This window comes from Taudactylus pleione, unplaced genomic scaffold, assembly GCF_031769625.1.
Source record: "Taudactylus pleione unplaced genomic scaffold, aTauple2 ptg000562l, whole genome shotgun sequence".
In the NCBI taxonomy this organism is placed as follows: domain Eukaryota; kingdom Metazoa; phylum Chordata; class Amphibia; order Anura; family Myobatrachidae; genus Taudactylus; species Taudactylus pleione.
Window position 1 is genome coordinate 1,957,808 of NW_028284964.1, and position 23,959 is coordinate 1,981,766.

The 23,959-nt window shown below is 44.9% G+C and overlaps 1 protein-coding gene across 1 annotated transcript in view; it reads left to right on the top strand.

Annotated features, from left to right (window-relative positions):
• Window positions 1–23,959, top strand: part of DCC (DCC netrin 1 receptor) — an 845,884-nt gene that overhangs the window by 686,595 nt on the left and 135,330 nt on the right. The window contains exons 13-15 of the mRNA XM_088453001.1: window positions 4,525–4,666; window positions 13,776–13,886; window positions 19,733–19,927. Coding sequence (XP_088309127.1) covers window positions 4,525–4,666; window positions 13,776–13,886; window positions 19,733–19,927 — 448 coding nt within the window. The remainder of the gene's footprint in view (window positions 1–4,524; window positions 4,667–13,775; window positions 13,887–19,732; window positions 19,928–23,959) is intronic.

A 23,959-nucleotide genomic window follows, 5' to 3' on the forward strand; every position in this document is an offset into this window, starting at 1 on the left:
CCACTTCCCACCACCATCCTACTCCAATGTTTTCTCATCTAATCCTCACCTACCCTAACAAACTTCACAGACTATTTTATATTAGATTCTTTTATACAATATTCAGTGTTGGAAATACATTTACGAAGGAAACTGCCAGCGTGCTTTACACTGTATGTGAGTGCAGCTTTACATTTTCAGCTCCAACCCACCGAGAAGCGACAGCTTACAAAAGGCCGCCGATATATTAAATACAGCCCTAGTTCACCATAGTTTGTTGATTCACAATTGTCATACACTTTCTATGCTTCCCTGTTTGGAGGAAGGACTTACATCGTAATATACAGAACCAAGGGAAAAAAAATGCTAAAATGATTCTAATTTCAGATATTTTAATAGTTTAATTGAACATCTTTCAATGATTTAATCAGCAATGTTTGGCATTGCTACAGCTGGATCTGCCAGAGTCAAGTCAAATGAAATATTTGGTCATATTTATATTGTTGAAACGCTGCCAGCTTGGTCATTTGTAGGATGATGCATCCAAACCTTCGCTGATGAGACGAAAGTCACATGACAGTATAAGAGCAGGCAGCGGACCTGGCGATTTCCAATCGTTTCATAAAAGTGCTATTAAACCTCTTAGTGCTCGGAGCTGCTTTACCTCTTGGTCATAGTAGTTTTCTGTGTGCGGCACAGGTTGGGTATGAAATCCCGGCTGTCGGGGTGCCGCTGGTCAGAATTCTGACAGCGGCATCCTGACAGCCAGAATCCAGACACCCATAGGAACTAACAGCAAGTGTTTTCCTAACCCCTGCCCTAACCCTCCCCGGTGCCTAACCCTAACCTCCCCCCTAGTGCCTAAACCTAACCTCCCCCTCCTCGCACCATAATCCTAACACCCCCTCCCCGGTGCCAAAACCTAACCCCCCCCCCTAGTGCCTAAACCTAACCTCCCCCTCCCTACACCCTAATCCTAACACCCCCTTCCTCGGTGCCAAAACCTAACCTCCCCCCCCAGTGCCTAAACCTAACCTCCCCCTCCATGCACCCTAATCCTAACACCCACTCCCCGGTGCCAAAACCTAATCTCCCCCCTAGTGCCTAAACCTAACCTCCCCCTCCCTGCACCCTAATCCTAACACCCCCTCCCCAGTGCCAAAACCTAACCTCCCCCTTAGTGCCTAAACCTAACTTCCCCCTCCCTGCACCCTAATCCTAATACCCCCTCCCCGGTGCCAAAACCTAACCTCCCCCCTAGTGCCTAAACCTAACCGCCCCCTAGTGCCTAACCCCAATCCCTAACCTCCCCCTAACACCCCGATACTTACCTTCGGGATGCCGGCGGCCAGGATTCTGGTGCCGGGATCCCGACCTGTCGGGATGTCGGCGCCAGTATTTAGACCGCTGGCATCCCGCACGCCGGGATGCCGACTACATCCCATGCGGCACACCTGGTATAACTTTTATCCTGTTTCTGCACTGCAAGTGTATTAAGGACGTATAGGACCACGCCAGTCATTCCAAGCTTACCAGTGTACAGCTGCCACTGGGAACTCTGGGTTCCCCCTATAAATAGCCCTACTAAATTTACTATTAATTGTATTGTACTGTGTATGCTGATGAAGGTCTCCCCCGCACATTATGGGCATGATACAGAGGTGCGCGCTATTGCAGCCGCGACTATGCCTGGTGCCGCAGCGCGAGTGCATCTTTATGCTAATGCCGTTGGGATCCATACAGTGATTTACACCAGCTGCGGTGCACAGTAAGACGCATCATAGATCACATCAGTGGTTCCATCGGACGCACCATCGGAGATTGCGCCAGCCCTATGGCACGTCAATTTCCCCATCTAAACGTTACTGCTGGGGTTAGTGCAATTGCAGTTGCTGACCGCGCCGTCCGCGTCTGGCTAGCCACACCCCCTGTTAACTGCCCTTGAAATCGTCTCTCTCTGCTTCCAAATTCGATCTGAAGAAATCGGCCGCTAGCGTCCGGCATTGGCACTGCGTGTACCTCCGAGACAGGCCCTATGGCTCTCCTATCACATGGATTATCCCGTCTATATTTCCACATATATTTAGAGTGTCTGGATGCTTAACTTTCAGAATGAACATTGCTCATTTCCTGTGGATTAATATATATATTTCTACCCCTGGCAGGGCTGAGGTCAGAGTTATTAATCTAGTTAAACAGACTCTAATGGAGGAGAGATAACAATAATTAGGTACTGTAGAATGGCCAGATAATGGATGTGGTGCCTGATTCATTACGGATGGCTATTGCGATCGCAGCTGTGATTACACATGCAGGTCTGTTTGCGAAAATATGGTAATGACTGCGATTGCAAAGCTATTATAGAGATGCCCAAAACCAGCATAGAGACACCCACTACCGCTTTCGCACATCCGTAATACTTTGCAATCCTGCGTATACATCGGGAACATCGAGTAACATCGGTCCCTCGCGCACAAGTACAGCAGGTCTGACCTTACTCAGAAATCGCTAACCTCGTCGCACGCAGTGAGTGCTCCAGCTGCGTATGCCGTCGCAGTGGCTAATTTATGCACTCCCATGTAACGGCATTCAAACGGACAGGCACGCTTGCGTTTCTCCGGCCACCCCCTCCCGTCACCACCCCCAAACGCTCACTTCCTGTCAATCACTCTGCGATGGGTCTGCGTAGTATCTACGATCACAGTGGAGCCTTTGTGCACGCACACTGTGATGCATACACATGCGCAGTACGCAACAATCTGCCGTCTGCGTCCGTAATCGCAGTAGCGATACGTAATGAATCAAGCTCTCTCTATCTTTTTAGAGCAGCTGTTCCCGAAATCAGGAACTACTTCACTACTACTACACATGTGCAGAGCCGCCGGTCACACAGTGTGGAGGCGGTGGAGGGATTCGCTCAGATCCCTCTTCACATTCACGGAACTCCTTCCTACAGGAAGGAGAGTGGCTCCGATTACAAGCGCCTGAAGATGGAGTTGCCGATTGTTCTCGCAGGCAAATTCCGAAGACTTCCAGTGTAGTATGATGATTCAGATATTTAGGGGTCTATTTACTAAGCAGTGTTAGGAGACAGAGTGAAAAGTGATAAGAAAGTGATAAGGTGCTAGCCAATCAGCTCCCAACTGTCATCTCACAGGCTGTGTTTGAAAAATGACAGTTGGCAGCTGATTGGCTGGCACCTTATTACTTTCTTATCACTTTTCACTCTTTCTCCTAACACTGATTAGTAAATAGACCCCTTAGTTTGTCTCGATTTGGCAAAAATGTGGCTCTAAATTTGCATATCAAAAGAAAAATTTAATATTTGCCTATATCTACCCACAATTCCTGCATAAAGTTAAACTCCACATTGTTTGTTTCTGTGTTACAAGACTGATTAGCAGTTCTGGGAAGCAATTTATGTTCTGCTATTTTCTCCATATCATCTTATATCATTTCCAGTATGTGATCAAGTAAACATTGTTTCTGTTATGGTTCAGGGGTAGAAGTTCATATCCTTGCTTTTATGTACGCAGCTGGGAAATCGCTCATTTGTTCTCACGCGTCTCATAACCGGTGTACTTGATAATAATGGCAGCTTAAATTATTGTTATTGTTTATTTACACAGCACCAGCATTTTATACAGCAAATGTACACTGTGTAGACAAATGTGATTGGACACCTTCACACAAGCGAAATGCATACCATTGCACACAAGTTCCAAATGGCCACTAATGTGAAGAGCACTTGGTAGGGAGGCCCATGCACTTGCAGTTCTACGGAAACAACTAATGTTTTTATCAGGACGACAGTGCCACCTGTCATGTTACCAGGGCGATGCTGGACTGGTATACAGAAAGTTCGGTAACCAGGATGGACTGGCCAGCTCAGAGTCCAGATTTTAAACCCATTGAGAACCTCTGGGATGAATTGGAGTGACAAGTGCATTCTAGGCTGACTCGATCTTCTTCAGTGTCACAGTTGGTCACTGTACGTAAGGCGGAATGGCAAAACATGCCCCCTGCTGCTGTCCAGGAACTTGTGCATAGTTTGCCAAGAAGGGTTTCTGCACTAATCACTGCACGTGGTGGAGTTGGGTCGGGCTTGCATCATCGGATGCAGGCTTTCCTGGCCCAGACTGTCCAATTCCGTCAGTCAGGCCGTGTAAGTCTCAGCTTAGACAGCCTGGCCAAAGCAGCAACCACCATGACTGAATTTTTAGATCTGAATGCTTAGGAAAGAACTGAGACAACGTGCTTACCAGAAAATAAGGAGCAGACTTATATATTTTCAAAATAATGTTGTCACGCGATACTGTACCTCAATTTTTACATACAATACTTTTATAGCCATCCTGTCTATCTTCATTCAATAGGATGCTTCTTTAAATAGCTTGTTATTCTCATTTTAATAACAGCTAAATTGTTGTAAACTGTTTTTATTCGTTATATTACATCCCATCTCACAAGCAGCAGTAAAAGTCTTTTTAAACTGTGCAAAGGTTCCACCCTCAACGGTTACCATTCTCCTGCTCTTCTTTTCAGAGTATAAAAGTTAGCTGGCTACCACCCCCGTCAGGGACGCAAAATGGATTTATTACAGGGTACAAAATCCGTCACAGAAAGACAACACGGCGCGGGGAACTGGAGACCATAGAGCCAAATAATCTTTGGTACTTGTTCACCGGTAAGTGTTCTGAGATTAAACCTTATGGCTGAAATACTTCACTTATGAGTTCTGTCAAACATGTCTGTGTTTATTTTAGGTACGGGTGATTTTAGCCTTCTGTAATGTGTCTAAAATGAGGTGGAAACGGCTATAGAAATTTGGGCTCTTGTTTTTATGTAAATACACCAAGCACTGGCACTGTACTTCAATGGTAGAAATAACACTTATATGCAAACGTCTCAGTAGCAGTAGGATAGAATCACAGACATAAAAAAAAATATCCTTTATCATTTGCTCTATGAGGAATATTACGCCAGGTAATATCCCTGATCTGATCTTATACATAAAACGTAAGTTATTCCTCTGCTTCAGTTTTTCTTTAATTTTTCCTCTGCCGCACTTTCCCCGGATTAATTTATAAGTAAAGATTAATTGTGATTAAATTAGCTCAGTGATATAAATGATGGTCCTCTGTGAGAGGCGCTCTCGGCTGGATGCCAGATATTTATCAGGATTGATCTACATAATAAGGCGCTATTATTGGAATTCAATGTTTGGGCTGATGTGTCCATCAGAAAGAGATGTATTATTGAGGGCTGCAAATGAAAGGGAAGATTGAGGTAATTGAAAAGGTACATACATTGATAAAGCCAGGACACTTATCTCTCGTACAAGAAAGTGACCTTTTCATTAAGATTCCTGAATCCATATCTCACTATGCATTCTGCGTTCGAGACATTCTAATCACGTGCCAACTCGTGGTAATGTACAGTACCTCTTTCCATCTTACTGTACAATTGCTGACGCCAACACACGGCGGAGGCAGCTCTATTGTGGTCTGAGCCAGTATACTTCAGAATGCAACCTAACAACTGTATCAGTTCACCAATGATTTCGCTGAGGAAAGAGGCACACAACACCTCATACCTCACTGATGTCACTAGTTCCAAAATCATTAATATTGGGTTGGCCCACAAGATTGCTGTTACCATTGTTTGCGTATCATTACCCATTTCACTCATTTATTTTATATTTTTAATAAATTAGTATTAGGTCACAGGTTACCACAGTCCCTATTGTCAAAGACTCCTTATTCTAGACAGGATGCTTTCGTCATCTGGTTTGGGATATGGAGGGTCTTCTAACCGATAACCCAACTAACCGATTACCTCCCCTAAACAAAAATCACTTAAGCTTACATACTGTATATTATTTTCCTATCGTCATACAACCCTTCGGACCCCTTAGCTGTGTGACTGGATCATAGATCTTCACTAAGCACTGTTTATCATTGCAATCTGGTTAGATGGTAAGCTTAGCGAGCAGGGCCCTCGTATGCCTCTGTGTGTCTGATATTACCCATCTGTAAAGTGCTGTACAGCATGCTGACTCTAAATAAATAAATGATAATAAATTAAATAAATGATCAGGTCTGCGCTTATTCACTATTTGACGTACTGTAGGGAATGCACCGCATTGTATATATATAACATGTAAGTAGAGTACATTACACATTTATAGACAGATATAATGTAGGTAAATGGAAGCATCTCAGCTTTATATATACAGAATGTACACTATACAACTAAAGCGTAGGTTTATAGACTCATTTAAGGGAAATTTACCAATAGGGGAAAAAAAAAAAAAATTCACTTGCGACCAGCAATTAACTTTGATGTATCTGGTGTAATTCAGAGACTGAAAAGAATTCTCTGGTTACAATTAATTATTGCACATCTGTACTTTGGGCCTGATTCAGAGGCGCACGCTATTTGCGTGCGCTCGCGCTGAATCAGGGCGTCCCTATTTTATTAAATTCCGGCCTCCAGGCCGCTTGCACAGCTGTGGGTGACCACCCACAGCTTGTGTGAGCGGCCTGGCGATGGTCGCGATTATCGTGACCATCGGCATTGCGAGGAGACCCTTGTGGTAGGGCCTCAGCACTCGCAATGCCAAGTGGTCTTCCACTTGGCATTGCGAGAAGTCCACTACTGACATCACGAGTGATGTTAGTAGGGCCACCCACAAACGGCAGGCGTTCCTTCGGAAACGCCTCCGTTTGTCCAGCCACCCCCCCTACCCGCCTACAAAACGGGGCGAGCTGTCGATCAACATCGACAGCCGCCCCGTCTTGTAGTGAGCCCCGGAGCGAGTGAATGTCTCACTCGCTACGGGGCTCACGCACGCACGTTGCGCACGCTGCGCGTGCACCCTGGGCCACCATCGACCCGCTTGCGAGCGCGTCTGAATCAGGCCCTTTGTTCGTAAATGACAACTATTAACTTTTAGAGCTAGATGTACTAAAGAGCGGTTATTGTTTTATGACATTATAAGCAACGCCCACGTCTTGAAATAAGTCTTGACCCCGTCATAAATACATTTTTATTAGCTATTAACTATGAAATATGCACTTGCACAGCGTGGCTTCCACACATGCGCAGTTCTAAAAACATTGGCGATGTGCATAAACATTGTGTTTACATACATCTCTGAATTAGGCTGTATGGGGTCTATGTACTTTGCCTTAGATAGAGATAAAGTGGATAGGGATAAAGTACCAACCAATCAGCTCCTAACTGTAATTCTTCAAATACAGCCTGTAGAGTGACACAAGCTGATTGATCAGTACTTTATCTCTCGTTAAGGCTTAGGGCCTGATTCAGAGCTGGACGCAATTAGCGCTCGCTCGTCCTGAAAATAGGGGTGGCTGTTCAAATGAACCGTTCGCTGTTTGCGGTCTGTTCACGCCTCTAGGTCTGAACGAGCGAACAAAACTTGCGGTCGTTTTTTGGGAAACTATGCCCCCTGGCCGCTCGCATCCTACGTCATGTCCGCTATTTATTAGATTAATCGAGTACATCGAACAGGGTATGAACTGCTCGCTATTCTTGTGGTTGGTTTTTGCTACCACTATTTTGCGAGCAGTTCTGCCTTAAAAAAAACCCAGTGACGTGGTCAATGACGCTGCTGGATTAATTATGCACTCCCATAAAACGCCCGTTTTGACCTTTAAGCACGCCTGCGATCGAATCTCCACTCCCGTTTTCAAGCACCTTCCCCTGTTACCACCCACATACGCCTCATTCTGTCACTCAATTTAGCAGGCATTCGCTATTTTGCGAGCACATGAATTTCGGGCGCACTGACTGGTTCGCGCATGTGTATAACGATCCGTACGCATGCGCAGTTGGCCAAACATCACTCGGAGCGAACTAGCTGCCGCTTACGAGTGGCTCTGAATCAGGCCCTTAGTACATAGGGCCCGATCAGACTCGCTCAATAGGATGCGTTCGCACGCAGCCGTCAGCTGCCAAAGAATGCAAATCCCGCCATCGCTAGCAAGACATTAGCACGCCCACTATGTCTTGCCGTGCGATCGCGGTGTGTATTCATAATTTTTCATTTTGATCTATTACATGTGCGCTTGAATCATATATGTGACTACATATATATATATATATATATATATATATATACTTTTTTGTATTTAGACGCCCACCAGCCTGTCACAAGACGCCTACTTCCTCTTAGTAATGTTACCCATGCTTCTGTAGTACCTTTCTGGGTTACAGCAAAGTTACAAAGTTCTTGTCGCTGTGTCACCTTGGCGATGCCTCTGCCCAAGTCGTTAATGCTTGTTTGATGACAGTGGACAAAGGGGTTGGCTCGGGAAACCCCTTCAGTAGTGACTGGGGGTGGAGAAAGGGCTACTATTAAAGTCTCAAACATTAACACCACAAACAAACAATGGACATCCCAACAAAAGAATATTTGTTTTATTCTGTTGGAACACTAGTGTCTTAAAAGGAAAGGTTACTTATGGAATGTTGAATATATTATGACAATATCACTTGCAATATTTTTAACATTTCAGTACAATATGTAAAAACATGCACCTATAAACCAAGATATATTTGTTTGAATTTCTAACTCCCCCACACTGAATACTTATTAATTTGAATAAATCATTAGGAATACCAAACTACATTAGATTCTAACACTTAGAAGATACCCACCGTAACACTGTTTTAACCTCCTACTCAGCACTACCAATTAACCCCCAGTACACAAATATACATCTAGTACAAGGTTATGCTCAAAACAGTATATTGATATATATATATATATGCAATTATATATCTGTATATATAAATCTGTTTGATAGTTTTGTCAGTCCATTTGCACAGTTCAGTTTAGCTGCCAGGACGATAGAAATGGTGAAAGTTATAGCTGGTGTATCAAACCATTAATATTACGAGGAATAGTTTGATGGGCAGAGTGACTTCTTGTGTATATATATATATATATAATGTTCCATATAGATACTCCACACAGATATAATGTTGTTGAATTCGACACCTGTTGAGCTTTAACTACTAGTGTTATATATATATATATCATAGTTGCCGACTTTCTGACTGCTCCTTCCGGGAGGGAGCAGCCAGATTGGCAGGGCAGCGGGGGGCGTGGCTGAAAAGGGGGCGTGTCCGGATGGGTGCCTGATGTTTGTAGGCGTCACGGGGGCGGGGTCACATGATTGTGTCATTTTGGCTCCACCCCTGCTACACAATGCCGATAATACAGGCATTGTGAGCTAGGGGGCGGGGCCAAAATGACGCGAATCTGGTCACTGGCTGCCCTCGCAGCGGGGGTTAAGAGTAAATTGCGGGGGATGTCGGGGGGGATCAGCGGCCGCCGGGAGGCTTGCCTGCCTTTGAGCGGGGCGGGAGGGTAGGCAACCCTGATATATATATATATATTTATTAATGGACGGAACGTTATCCTGCAAGTATTGAATGCACTTTAGAGTCTCCTCCAATGCCTGGTATGAATTTTTTAATTTGCTATAGAAATACTGTATAGGTGCAAAGAATACCACTGTTCAATCTCTATTCAGTGACGGACTGGGATATGAAGGGCCCACCGGGGGTATGCAGTGCTAAGGGCCCATGCTTAAGGGGAGTGGCCAGCCACTACAGCTTCTTAGCTAACCATTAGGCAAATCTTGGTGTAGTTTCTTTAGAAGTGCATCAAGCACCCAATGTTTATCCATGGTCTTGCTCCACCAGGTAACTGACTCTATAACAGGGTAACAATGTATCATTTGAGTGCGCAGTCTGGAACCTGACACCTAGATGAAGGGGTGGAGCCCCAAGACAATGGGGCCCACCGGGGAATTCCCCTGTACCCCTGTGGGCCAGTCCAACCCTGTCTCTATTGATGACCGACAAAAAAATATACATAAATAGATATATTTATAGTTCTGTAATGTTTGTCTTATGTTATCTTTGAGGGGGATAATAGAATATATAGAACTCCTTTTGAAATCAGTAGGTGCTGACTATACTGTTAGGCCTTATGTGGTGCCTCTCCTGAGGTAACATCAGTGGTTCACACAGCGTGGCTCCGTATTGGCGTGAAGTTAGAATACTTGTGGAATATATATAATACATCTGTGTCGTGGTAGTAGTCAGCATCTATTAGCCTCAGACAGCCACTGACTAATTAGCCATGTATTAGGCAGTCTCTTTATGAGGAAAAGTCTATAATCTTGATTACTCTGCACTATTCAGCTGGTGTCAGAAGATGCTTACTGTTATGATGTGAGCTGGTGGCAGTAGGCTGTGCTATAATATCTATTATACATAATATCATCCTATATGTAAACTGTGCCTCTACCATACACACAGTGGAATAACACAGTACCTTTACATTATACACATCTGCTACTCTCCCTTTAACCTTACAACATAATGGGGGATCTCCATACCAAATAGTAAATGGGGGTTACAGTAACATACGTTATCTCCAGGAAGTGTATGAAACAATCGGTAACATTGGACCCATAAGCAGCACTTGTGGCTGACCATACCCTACCGCAATAACTGCGAGTGCTGCTGTGTGTAATTCAGCCATGTGACGTGTATTATATCGCTGCGTCTTAATTATGCACGCCCTTGAAACGGTGTTAAGACGCACAGACACGCCTGCGTTCGCACCACCACACCCCCGTTTCCATCGACCAACTCCTGTCACCACCCACAAACTGCTCGTCCTGTCACTCATTGTAGCGAGGCGTCTATGTACAGGGTGCAAACGCTTCCCGATTGCATGGACTAGTTAGCGCACGCACACTGCATCTTATACACATTAGCGCACATTGCAAACATCGGCAGGCTACGTGCAAACACAGCCTAGCGAAGGGGTCAGAATCAGGCCCATAGACCCCACTGTCTCTTCATGTTGCTTACTAGCTAGGTACTAGCCTAGCCTGTCTGCATTTACGGTGATGTGAAACTGCGTATTTACAAATAACCATAGGTAAAAATCTGGAATTTCTAAAATACAGCACCCCGTATAGGGGGGAAGCTCCAAATTATGTTATTTAGCTCAGGGTTAGTGAGGAGAAGGTTCAGAGAGTCGTTTGGTGACCTTCTAAAATATAAAAGACATGTTAAAATGGGAATGCAGTCGGGAAGGCGGCGGACCTAATCCCGACAGCCGGTTTCCCGACTGCTTGATCCCGGCGAGGGTTAAATGACAGGCGTCTAATTCTAGACGCCTGTCATTTTACCGACGCCGGGAGACTGGCAAAGGGCATCCCGATCGAAGGTAAGCCGGGCGCCGAGCACGTATGGGGGGGTGGGGTGGGTAGGGTTAGGGTTCCCGGGGGGGATTTAGGGTTAGGCTCCCCCCCCCGGAGGTTAGGGTTAGGCTAGAGGGAGGGAGGGTTAGGGTTAGGCACCGCCGGGGGTGACTTATGGTTAGGCACCCCCCCGGGGGACTTAGGTTTAGGTGGCGGGGAAGGGGAGGTTAGGTTTAGGCACTTACAGGGGGGATTAGGGTTAGGCACTGGGGGGGTAAGGTTAGGGTTAGGCACCCCTAAGGGAGTGTTAGGGTTAGGGGGTAGAAATAGGCTAGTCAATACTTACCTTAAGACGATCGGGATTTCCTCCTCTGCCAGGATGCCGCAGTCGGGATTCCAACCGCCGGGCATGGGTCCGGCGGTAAATCATACCGATTCCATTAAAATGTACTGTATATCTGTTTGTTTCAACTTGTGCCCGTGCTTCTATTTCTGATCTTAATTATATCTACTGTAAGTTGAAAGAAATAAAGTACAATCACAGTCTGATAGAACACGGCTACAGATTCATTCTAAAACGTTTCTTAAATTAAATATTACCTCTGCCGTTTTCATGAAAAAAGTGACATTGCCGGATTGTTTAAGTGTTGCAGCTAAATGTTGTGCCTTTGCTGAGCATATTTCCTGTCTGAGTAAGTATATATATTTTCAGAGTAATGAGACATCTGCCATAACAGGGTAATTTAAGTCGCACTTACGGTTTTAAATATCTCAAATTAGTTTTATAGCAAAACGTCTTGTAACTAAACTTTAAAGTGCTCTTTCAATGTGAATATTTTCTCCTTGTTAAAGTCTTTGGCATTTAGATGGTAATATGATGTAACACAATGCAGACTATTGTGTAGCGTGAGGTAATTGGCTGGTTCAGAAGAATAAAAATGTCCTGTGGTCTCAAAGTAAATGAAGACCCATAACATGAACAGGAAGACAACTTAAGAGGCCTGTTTCTGATCGGATGCAGTCGCCGCCGTCCTTGCGTCTTTTGCCGCAGTTACGGCAGCGGCTTTATGCTAATGCCACTACAAAGCCCTTCGCTGGTGTACGTCCATTGATCACACCAACAAAACTTGCACCAGCCCTATAACAGGTGCAGTATGTTACCTAGGAGTATGGCCTCCTAGGTACGCAGCTGTGCGTCTAAGGCCCGTATTCAATTCGAGGCGAAAAGCCGTTTTCACGTGTTTTTGGCGGAAACTTTTCGCCGATGACATCATTTTGCCAGGTGGAAAAGTATCGCCGTGTTCAATTTGAAAGACTTTCCGCCTAGACGGAAAGTCAGTGCAATGTAATTGGCGAAAAAGTTTCACCTGTGACTAGCAGGCGGAAAAAAGTGCAGAATTGGGGTTTTCTGGTGCATCGTTGCGGGAGACCCCCGTGCAGCCTTCAGACAGTCCCCCAAAGGTAAACTGTGTAAATTAAAAAAAAAAAACACTTAAGGACCCCCAAAAATATCACTTTGAATTTGGGGGCGAAAAAAAATGTTGGGGGACAAAGTTAAAAACTAGCAAACTTGACTCTGGGGAGGGTCCCCAAGTATGCCCCAGGTGTTTTTTTCATTGCAGGAGCTTGCAGCAGGTGGATTTTTCACAATTTTTTATACTTTAGCAACTTTAAAATATGCTGACCCCCATTTTCAAGTACCCCAAATTTGCTGGGATAAGTTATTTTCTGCAAAAAAATACTCCTGAATACTATTCTGCATCACTTATACAAAAACGCTATTTAGCAGCTATTGAGCCCGTTTAAAAACACCAAATACCTTCAGCAAGCCAAATCGGGGGTAACCATAGCTAACCCCCATGTCTGAGCATCTTTTGGGGGGTATCAGGCTGATTTCCCCAAATCTGAAAGTACTTTCCGCTTGTTTAGGTTTCGCCGGGAACCGTTTTCGCCTACATTCAAATTGAATACGGGGATAAGCGCACACGCGCATGATATTTTGCTGCCTACAAAACACGCGATGTAGGCGAAAAGTCCAGGAGGTGAAAAAGTATTGCGGGTCCGCTCAAATGGAATACGGCTCTATGTATGCAACCGCTTTCAGCGACACATCTGCTACACTCCCATTGGATGCAACAACCCCGTCAGTCATATTAGCCTCGCCCCAGTCACTGTCCAGGAACACCCCTTGCAGTTGTGGTACCATGCATCTAAATTTGTTCTGCAACTCTGTAAGAACAAAGTCATGACCCAAGTGTGGTGCGACTTAGGCAAATGCGCAGACGAGGAATATCACTCCTCTGCGTCCGACTCAGAATGAGGCCCAGTGTATCTACCACTACTCCCCCTCCCAATGTAGCTTCTGCAAAGTTCTGGCCTTGTCATGATAAAGCATATGACGTCTAAAGCAGCATTTGTATGTGTCATATTTGTATAGTATTTCTACTTATACTCTCAGTAACATTTGTTAAGTGTTTGATATATCGTATTATAAATGTCTTGTCAGTGACGGTGGGATTTATACATTTTTTTGTGTTCCAGGTCTTGAGAAAGGAAATCAGTACAGTTTTCAAGTCTCTGCTATGACGGTGAACGGAACCGGACCCTCATCTGATTGGTATACAACTGAAACGCCAGAGAACGATCTTGATGGTAAATGTTTATTGCACTCATGCCATAGGGCCACAGGAGTGGGGGGCCTATTTTCAGATCTGTCCACATACATCTATCCTCCGTGCGCTGCAAGTCGCGTTACACGTAACGCGTGAGGGCCGTGTAACTTGGTAGTGGCGAGCGTCTTATCTTGCGACTTTATATCTTCAGCAGCTCCTGCAGAATAAAATGATATATAGCATGCCTACAGTATATTCTGTGTGCAACTGCGGCTGCATCTGCATGCGAAATGCTATATTACAGTGTCAGCGGCTGTGACGCTGTAACGCAGCATTCCGCATGCAGATACAGCCGCAGTCGCACACAGAATATAGGCATGCCACATATCATTTTAATCAGCAGAAGTGGCTTGTGCGTCCTATTCACATTGCTGTGCGACTATGACACATCTGAAGGTTAAAAAAAGCATTAAAAGGCGTTCGGCGCTACCAAGTCACATCACGGCATGCCGCGACTAGAAGGGCTATTTAACGCACAAGGAGGCTAGATATATGAGGACACATCTGTATTACAAAAAAAAAATGACTGTCAATCCTCCAAAAAACAGATGTTGGGGTAATTACACATTATTTTTGTATCCCACCAATTTAATATGAGAGTACTAATGCGGATATCTTTGATACCTCTATTTTCGCTCGCACAGACCTCATAATTTTTTAAGTGTACTGACAAAATTGCCAACTTACCATGCTCTGAATAGCTAATCTTTTCACATACTGTATAGGGGTCTATTTACTAAGCAGTGTTAGGAGACAGAGTGAAAAGTGATAAGGTGCCAGCCAATCAGCTCCCAACTGTCATTTTTCAAACACAGCCTGTGAGATGACAGTTAGGAGCTGATTGGCTGCCACCTTATCACTTTTCGCTCTGTCTCCTAACACTGCTTAGTAAATAGACCCCATAGGCTGCAATGTGGCATCTTATTCTCTGGTAGCCAAAGCTTGCGAAGTCCGTTAGCCATGCATGCACAGTAGCGGTAAAGTAAAGTGATAGCGTATAAACTATCAATGTGCTATTAACACTTCATTGGGACAGGCTCTTATTGGAGCCACTGTGCTGACAGGAGAGTTTTAATAAATGAGGCTTATACATTTTTTTCTTATTGTAGCAATATACTGAGATAAGGAATTACAGTATACAGTATTTATATCAACCTCATGAATCTGAAATATTTTCATATAATTCACACTATTGTCTCTTGGAAGCAGGGCCGCCGAGAGCTGTCACGGGCTCGGGTACTGAGGGGGGCGGAGCTAAATTGCAGAGACTTGTGGCCACGCCCCTTCAAATGCAAAGAGGGAAATATCCAGTATCCGGTGACCGGACAGGGGGTGTCGACGGCTTCACAAGGGGGGGAGGAGTGCCGATTTCATAACCGGGGGGGGGGAGGGGGTGCACTGGTGCAGAGGGGGACAATGTCCCCTTTAGCAGCTGACACAGGCCTGCAACAGACCCCCATAAGGCACTCCAAGTCTGGACCCGAGTAACCAGTAACTGCCCCCCCAGCACCCCGGGATGGATGTATTGCAACTAACATTAGCAAGAAATTGATTTACTCTATTATTATTAGAGATGCACGGGTTCGGTTTTACTCGGTTCTTTTCAACAAAATTATCGTAAATTCGAATTAGTTCGAATTTATCTTATTGGCTATTTAAAACACGTGATAGCCGATAGCCAATAAGATGCCGTTTTTTTGAGATCCGAACATATCCGCACATCTGTAATTATTATCATTTGTTCACATGGTGCCAACATACACTGAGCGCTGTACAAACAGATACTGTTATTTAGGTACATCATTCTCTGTTCCAAAAGAGCTCACAATATAATTTCCCTGCCACAAGCTCACACACACACCAATTTACACACCAGCAAATCCTTGAGCTGTGGGAGGCTGGGGCAGAACACTACCCAGCGGGGCGATATAGCTAATTACAGGGTGAGGGCCAGAATATGTTAGTTCCCCTCCGAAAGTCTCAGTTATAGTCTTCTCCCCTCCAGACACCTAAGCAGCCACCCACCCACCCCTGCAGTCTATAATGTACAGTATCTATACAACTTCTTTTTTACATATTAGTATTATGGATAATAGGAACATGAGCCATATTCCAATAACATAAGTAGCTCATGTTATACTATAATACATACTATATTTCATAATGTATTCATGTAATTCCTTCAGGTTGAACAAATCATCCAATGGTTTATAGGCCTGATTCAGTACGGATCGCAACTGCGATCGCAATAGCGATTACGCACGCAGTCTGACAGCGATAGTATCCTCTGCAATCGCTATGCCGTCGCAGCACAACATAATAACGCTCACCTTACCTTACACACATCCGTAATACTTAGCAAGACCGCAAAACCTTCGGTAACAGTGAGTACCATCGCAGCCTCACACACACTTGCACAAGCTCTGACCTTACTCAGGAATTGCTAACTTCAGCGCACGCCGTGAGAGCTCAGGCTGCGTATGACATCACGGTGGCCAATTTATGTACACCCCTGCAGCAGCGTTCACACGCACTGGCACGCCTGCGTTTCAACCGACCATTCCTCCGTCACCTCCCCCAAACGGTACTTCCTGTCAATCACTCTGCGATGGGTCTGCGTAGTCTCTGCGATCGCAGTCCCGGTTGCAGTGGAGTGTTTGCGCAAGCTCACTGCGATGCGTACACATGCGCAGAACGCAACAATCGCCCGATTGTGTGTGTAATTGCAGTTGCGATTGCAGCTGAATCAGGCTCTATATGTTTAAAACGGTATGTAGTTGGCATCCTGGCATACAGGATGCCGGTGCTTAGGATGCCAGCGGAATCCCGACACCAGCCAGAATCCCGGCGCCAGCATCCCGACCGCTGACATCCTGACGGTAAGTATTGGGGTTAAGCACTAGGGGGATGGTTAGGGCTAGGTTTAGGCTGCGGGGAGGGAGGATTAGCTTTAGGGGTAGGGTTAGGCTACTTACCGGTAGCTGTCGGCATTCTATCGTAGTCGAGATGCCGCCATCGGGATCCCAAGAAGCCAGGATCCTAAGCGTCGGCATCCTGTACCCAACCCATTTAAAACATCTATTAAAATGTAAAAAACAAAAAAATCTCATCACAATGTATATCTCAGTACACTGTACATTATTATATACCAAGTAAGTGACTATGGACCGTATTCAATTAGCCATGAAAAGTGCAGTTTGGAGAAAAGTTTTTTCCGATTCGCACCTTTCGCCTGCCTTTAAAGTATCTCCGTATTCAATTCCCCCGGAGTTCTCGCCTAGGCGAAAACTCCATAGGCATCAACAGACAAAAATGTTTCTCCAGCAAAAGGCAGGAGAAAAGAACTGCAAAAACCATATTTTGGGGTACAAGTGTGGGGACTTGTTCAGAACCCTTTGGACACCTCCCAACCCCTAATGACTAATAAGGCAAATTTTATTTTAAAAAATAATAACTTAATTCACCCCAAAAACTACATTTAATTATTGGGGTGAAAATTAAAAAAGTGTTGTAAAATGGAAAAAAGTGAGGGAGGCTTGGTACTTTGGGGGGCTATATGGATGGGACAGGTGTTTTTGGGATTGCAGAAGGCTCCAGGAGTTGTATTTTTTGAGATTTTTAAAATTTTCATTTTAGAGACATCAAAACATACTAGTACCCATTTTCAGGTACCCCAAGTTTAACCTCAGTACTTATTTTTCAGAAAAAAACATTGCTTTCTATAATTTTTCCACTCATATGCAAATATCCATGTAACAGCAAAATAAGTTCACTAAATACTTTTATTAGGACTACTCCTACTATTCTATATTCCCAGGGTCACTGAAGCTTTTTATGGGGCACAGACTGATTTCCCCAAAAAAAGATGTCCTTTTCGCTACTTTCGGTTTGTAAAAACATTCGCCTATCCACGTTTGCGCGCATGGAAAAAAACATTGCGTCAAAACAGGCGAATGAGGCGAATTCGGTCTGCTTTTCGCCAGACGGCACTTTTTCCGCGGCTAATTGACTTCGGCCCTATGGGGGAAATGTATCAAACCATTTGAAAAGTGGAGAAGTGGACCAGCGGAGACGTTGCCCATAGCAACCAATCAACTTTGAGTTAGCATTTATCAAGTACACTGATAGGTAGAAGCTGATTGGTTGCTATGGTAACCTTTCCACTTGCCCACTCCTCTCTCTAGAAGGTCCCCCCTATAATAATATTTCTATATTGTAACAATGTATGTGTGTGTCTTTTGTAGAAATTATACATCATTGGAATAATGTTTAATGCTAAACTAAAACATATTTAATCTTCTCTGAGTGATCCTGGTACAAACTTCAATATTAAAAGACGGTAATACTGTATATACTCTACGCTTCTCACTCCTACAGTTTTACTTTGGAATGGAAGTTACAGTCTTACAGATGCTTTGATCATACCGCAGGGAGTCACCAACTTCTTAGGGTACTGAGAGACCTCTATGCAGCACTATCAGCCTAGCAGCAGTTACACTACAGCTTGCATGGTTCATGGGGTCCCTTCTGCCTTCCCTGTATGTCTGTGTAAAATAAGCATGGATGAGACAGTACGGTGAAGTACTCCAATCCCCTGCGGATATCCCTTTTAATTAGTGTATTTTGTTAAAGTGATTGGAAAGCCCCACATCGCTGGGACGTCATGCTTTCCTGCAAAGCTCCCATGTGCTTGTTGACATCTGGGAAAGTATCTGTTTTCCTGTTTTCCACGTTGAGACTCCTCTGCAGAGAGAGAACCTTGAGATTATCGCTTTTAAAAGGTTCCATTTAATTAGCATAAGTGAGGATATACTGTATGTAATGTCTGAGCATGTAATGGAACTTCCACATTAAAGTGCTCACACTTTAACGATTACATGGACTCTTAGGGGTTTTTAGAAGTGGAGATGTTGCCCATAGCAACCAATCAGATCCTAGCTATTATCTTCTAGAAGGTGCTAGATAACTGTTAAGTAGAATCTGATTGGTTGCTATGGGCAACATCTCCTCTCTGAAAACCACAAACTCGCACTTTCGTAAATATAACCCTTAAAGTGGGCTTGAGTCCTCAGACCAGTTTTATATATTGGCTAGTGGATGCCCCCCTCCAACCTTTACTCAATTCACTGCATTGTTTTTATAGATTCATTTTTGAGGGTTTTTTTTTTTTTACAACTTGCTATTTCATTGTTCGTCAAGGTGTTTAAATTGTAGTCGAATATTCAGAGACCTGACGCCATGTTACATAGCAGCGTATTTAGATGATGTTATGATTTTTAGACCCAAGGGCCATCAATTGAGCACTTTAGTGACAGAAACTGAATGCAGTCACCGACAGAAAAAGACAAGTCACCCTGGGTAATCTTAAATGTTGAATAATTTTTAAAAAAAGATAATAAAATATATTTTTTAAATAAGACCTCCTACTGTTGCCCTATTTCAATTTGAGGCAAAATGTCGGAATTGGCGATAATTGATCACCGATGATTTAGGGGGCAACTGAAGCAACATCTGTACATTATTTCTTCTACTGAAAGCAATAAAATGGAATATAATTTTTTTGGGAATGTAGATATTGCAGTTGGCTACCTATAAAAATGCAATTGTTTCCCCAATCATGTTACTTACAGTATGTGCTCAAACACTCCTAGGAAATCAGTCATTCAGGTTTGCAGCTAGTTAGACCCTTCTGGTCCCTGAGCCTGGATCCATCTATTTATAACACAACATTCTGCATTCAGAAAATGATCAAAACATGTTAGCCAGGCTGTGGGCTGAGATAGTACTGTACATAGAATATTAATGCTCTCTTTGTTGGGCTTGCAGAATCCCAAGTGCCAGACCAGCCCAGCTCTCTTCATGTTAGGCCACTGACCACCAGCATCATTATGAGTTGGACGCCGCCATTAAATCCGAACATCGTGGTGCGGGGGTATATAATTGGCTATGGAGTTGGGAGCCCCTACGCGGAGACGGTGCGAGTGGACAGCAAGCAGCGTTACTATTCCATTGAGAACTTGGGTAAGTGCTTCGCGTTAAATAAAATAGCTGCAATCATTTCTGTGTATGGTGAATAACTGAAATGTACAGGAATAAACTTACTAAGATTACTGCAATAGCTCCTGTTATAAACATTGTATTGCTAAGGTTATTGATGAATCCCCAGAATGTTCCCTCTGACAATCACTATTGATGTATATAATAGGTTAATAGATACTATCATTTACATTGCAAACCACAAGAATACGTCTATGCTCCATGCGCTACAAGTCGCGTTACACATAACGCTGCAGCGCTGTGCGACTCGGCAGCGCCAAGTGTCTTTTTTCGTGCGACTTTCCTAAAATGCATCTTATCCACAAAGCTGTTGCACCTAAGTTTCTGTTGATTAAGATGATATGCAGCATGCCTATATTCTGTGCGTGACTTAGAATCTTGACTCTCGTACTTAAAGTGGAGTTTGCATTTTCAGGGAAACTGAGATTTTGGGGGGGAGGGGGGAGGTACAGTGTATAAGGACCAGGACTGTCAAAGAGGCACAGCCATCATCCCGGAATATTGAAGCCACACCCTCCTTTGTATCAACACACACTCATTGGGCCTGTAATTCAACAACATGCATGGCCACACCCCTACACCTCTTGGCCACACCCATCTTAGTGCCAGGGCCCAAAACTTCTTATGGCAGCCTTGTACATTGTCCTTGTTTTGTACAAATACACAGTAACTCAATTTTATACCTTTACACGGCATCTCACATAATAAAATCCAGTCTGTTTATGTCCTGTACACACATCCTCTTCACATGACGGTAACATTTCCAAATTAGCCATGAGAAGTTACCTTCAGCACAGTTCAATCGAAATTTTACCAACACTGTTTTGATTTTAATCTCTCTTCTGCGATGCACCAGGTGCAAAAAAAAACCGTGTACTTAATCACGAACATGAAATATCTGCTCATCGTATGGTATGCAGTTGGGATGCCGACGGTCTAAATATCGACCGTTGGCATCCCGACTGTCTAATCCCGGCAAGGGTCTAATGACAGGCGTCGAAATCCTGACGCCTGTCATTTTACCTATGGAGCCCGATGCCCGACATCCCGATCGAAGGTAAGCCGGGCGCGGACAGCCGCGGGGGGGCGGGGGGTTAGGTTAGGGGCTCCCGGGGGGTACTTAGGGCTAGGCACCCCCCCAGGAGGGTTAGGTTAGGGAAAGGGGGAGTTAGGGTTAGGCACTCCCGGGGGGAGGTTAGCGTTAGGCACACCCCGGGAGGGTTAGGTTTAGTCAGCGGGGAAAAGGAGGTTAGGTTTAGGTACTTAGAGGGGGGTTAGAGTTAGGCACTAGGGAGGGAGGATAGGGATAGGTACTCCTAAAGGAGGGTTAGGGTTAGGGGGGGGTTAGGTTAGTTAGTACTTACCTTTAGCGCAGTCGGGATCTGCACTGGTGCCAGTCTTTCCAGCGTCGGGATTCGAACATGCGTCCGGCGGTAAATCATACCGATCCCCATCGGACTGCTAATTCTGTTGCTAAAACCAGCAGAGAGGGGGTCTTTCTTCCCAAAAGGAGATGCTTACAGCAAAAATAGATCTAAGAGACAGTTACAGCACAGCTCATTGTGGTATTTGGATGTGGAAAGTGATTCCCACCGGTGCTGAAAAACCTCCGCTCATAAGTTTTGCTCTACAGCTCCACAAAAATAAAGTTGGGAAAAAAAAATACTTAAAATAAACAGGGTGTATTTTCTCCTTTTCACAAGAGTCCCAGAGATTTGTGAATATTGCCACTTGAACCCTCCAGGTAGCTGCAATACAGCAATCCACCGTCTCCCCCTACCAACATACTATATACGGCTTTAGAGATCTTCAAGGCAAAAGTCAGATAACATTTGCTGAGCTTTGTTTTTTCAGTGCCTGAGTTCAAAAGTTTCTATACAATATCGCTGATGTTATAAAGCAGAAAGAGAATAAAAAAACAACGCTCCTTCACCAGGGTGATAAAAACAAACAACGGCCTCTTTATCATTTTACGTTCCTGCATTGCAGGCTGAATTCCTCCGCGGCACGGGTGCAATAAAGCAAACCCGATAAACCATACCTGGTGGACAGATGGAGGGAGGCTTCCAATGTAATGCTGCTTGCTTCCGCAATGCTTTATTACAGCTGTTGTGGGCCAGAGCTGAATTCGGAACCTTGTGTGTTAACAGCAGCCGAGGGGAAAAGATGACAAGGGATGGTCCTAAGTCTCCCTGCTCTCCCCGCATAATGATCATTTTATTACATGAACCTCTGTTGGCATTTGGCAGACGCACAGTAGATTTCCTCTTACTACTGCCTGGTCATTATCAACGTGATGAGTTTTCAAGAGGCATAAAGAAAAGGAAAGATGTTAGCTCTCATCTATCAGTCATCATGTGCTAGTGTAAGATGCTCTGCAGGTTGTATTGGTCTATAATGGGTGTATATATCAATCTGATGAGGCCTTTCCAATGCATGCAGTGTCCACACTGCCGAAGTTTCTTCCCAAACTTTTTTTTTTTTTACTTATTTTACTTGCTCCTGTATATGTTTTCACATTCTGTCACCCGCCTCTCAGGGAACATTGCTTATATGTGTACGCTCTGCAATGGCAGTAAATGCTCCCTGTTATATACCAGGCATATGTCTTAACTGGGTTGGGTACGGGATGCCAGCGCTCTCGATATACATAGTAAGGACAGATTTATAGCTCCAAGATAACCACAAACTAATAACCTCAGTGCTGCTCTTTTAACACTGCTTATTAGAGCTGACAAAAGAAACGTTGCGCCAATGGAAGCCGGACAACTCTCCCCAGGATATTAGTTTTCTATGAGCGTGGGGAGCTGGGGCCTCTCCTCCACCCAGAGGGTGGGAGCCGCAGAGCTTACAACTCACCTCTGATATATAATCTGAGATATATATATATATATATATATGCAGGGGGTCACCTATCCGTTGTACCAGTGGCCTGGGTCTAACATCCAGAGCCACCCACAATGGACTCCGTGCCCTGGGCCTAGTGCCCAGGGTCTTATTGGTAGCTCAGGCTATTAGCCAGCCTACTTCAGGGCAGAGAAGTGACTTGTGCCTAATGTACAGAGTCCCATTTTATCAATGGTAGTTCATGCCTTTGGGCCTGTCTAACTGAGGGGCTCACTTATTTAGCCCGCCCGCCTATTTACACTGTTAGTGGCCGGGCCTAATACCCAGGTCACTCACTCATAACAAGGGCAATATTCAATCTATAGGGCCTAATGCCCCCTATGGAGCCCAAGCCTAGTGCCCGCCTATTCAGCTACAGGCCTAATGCTTGACTGTGCCCATGGGTCTAGTGCCCGACTGCCCTGATGGTCTAGGGAGGTTTAAAGATAGGCTTCTCAGAGGGCCTACCTGTATGGTGGGAGTTTCTACTGGGGGAACATTCCACCCCCGCAGTCCTCTCCGGTCCTCAGACGCATTCTTCTGCCGCTGGCCCGTCTCGACCAACGGCGTTGTCTCTTATTTTCTGTCTCTAGCCAGCGCCGCCGATCTTCCTCTTCCGCGGCCACAGGAGCTGTTGCCGTGGAATCTTTCTTCTTCGACCGCCACTGCCGAACTGGCTCTTCTGACGTCAGACGCCACGGACAGGGCCAGCCATGATATGGCCTCTTCCTATTGGCTGCCAGTCCGCGAGCTGTGATTGGCTCGCGCCCGGTGCCAAATTCAAGTAGCCGCCACATCAAGCTTATCGGGCTGTGAGCTACAGTCAGCTTGCATCTAGGGCCAAGTCTTGCCCGCTGCCACTGTTTCTGGACTGTCACTGGAGATAAACACACTGTTCCAGTGACGGTCACTGGTGTGTCTTGCAGGGGACACATCTCCCTTGCCTGCCCCTGCTCTTCCGGCGCTGGGATCGGACACTCGATCCCAGTGCTGGCTACTGCCCATATCCCCACACTGCTGATAATCGCTCAGTTATGTGATCATTGGCATTGCTTGATTTCATGCATCCCGGTCACCCGCCCACTGTTGTCTTTGCGTCCATACTTCAGC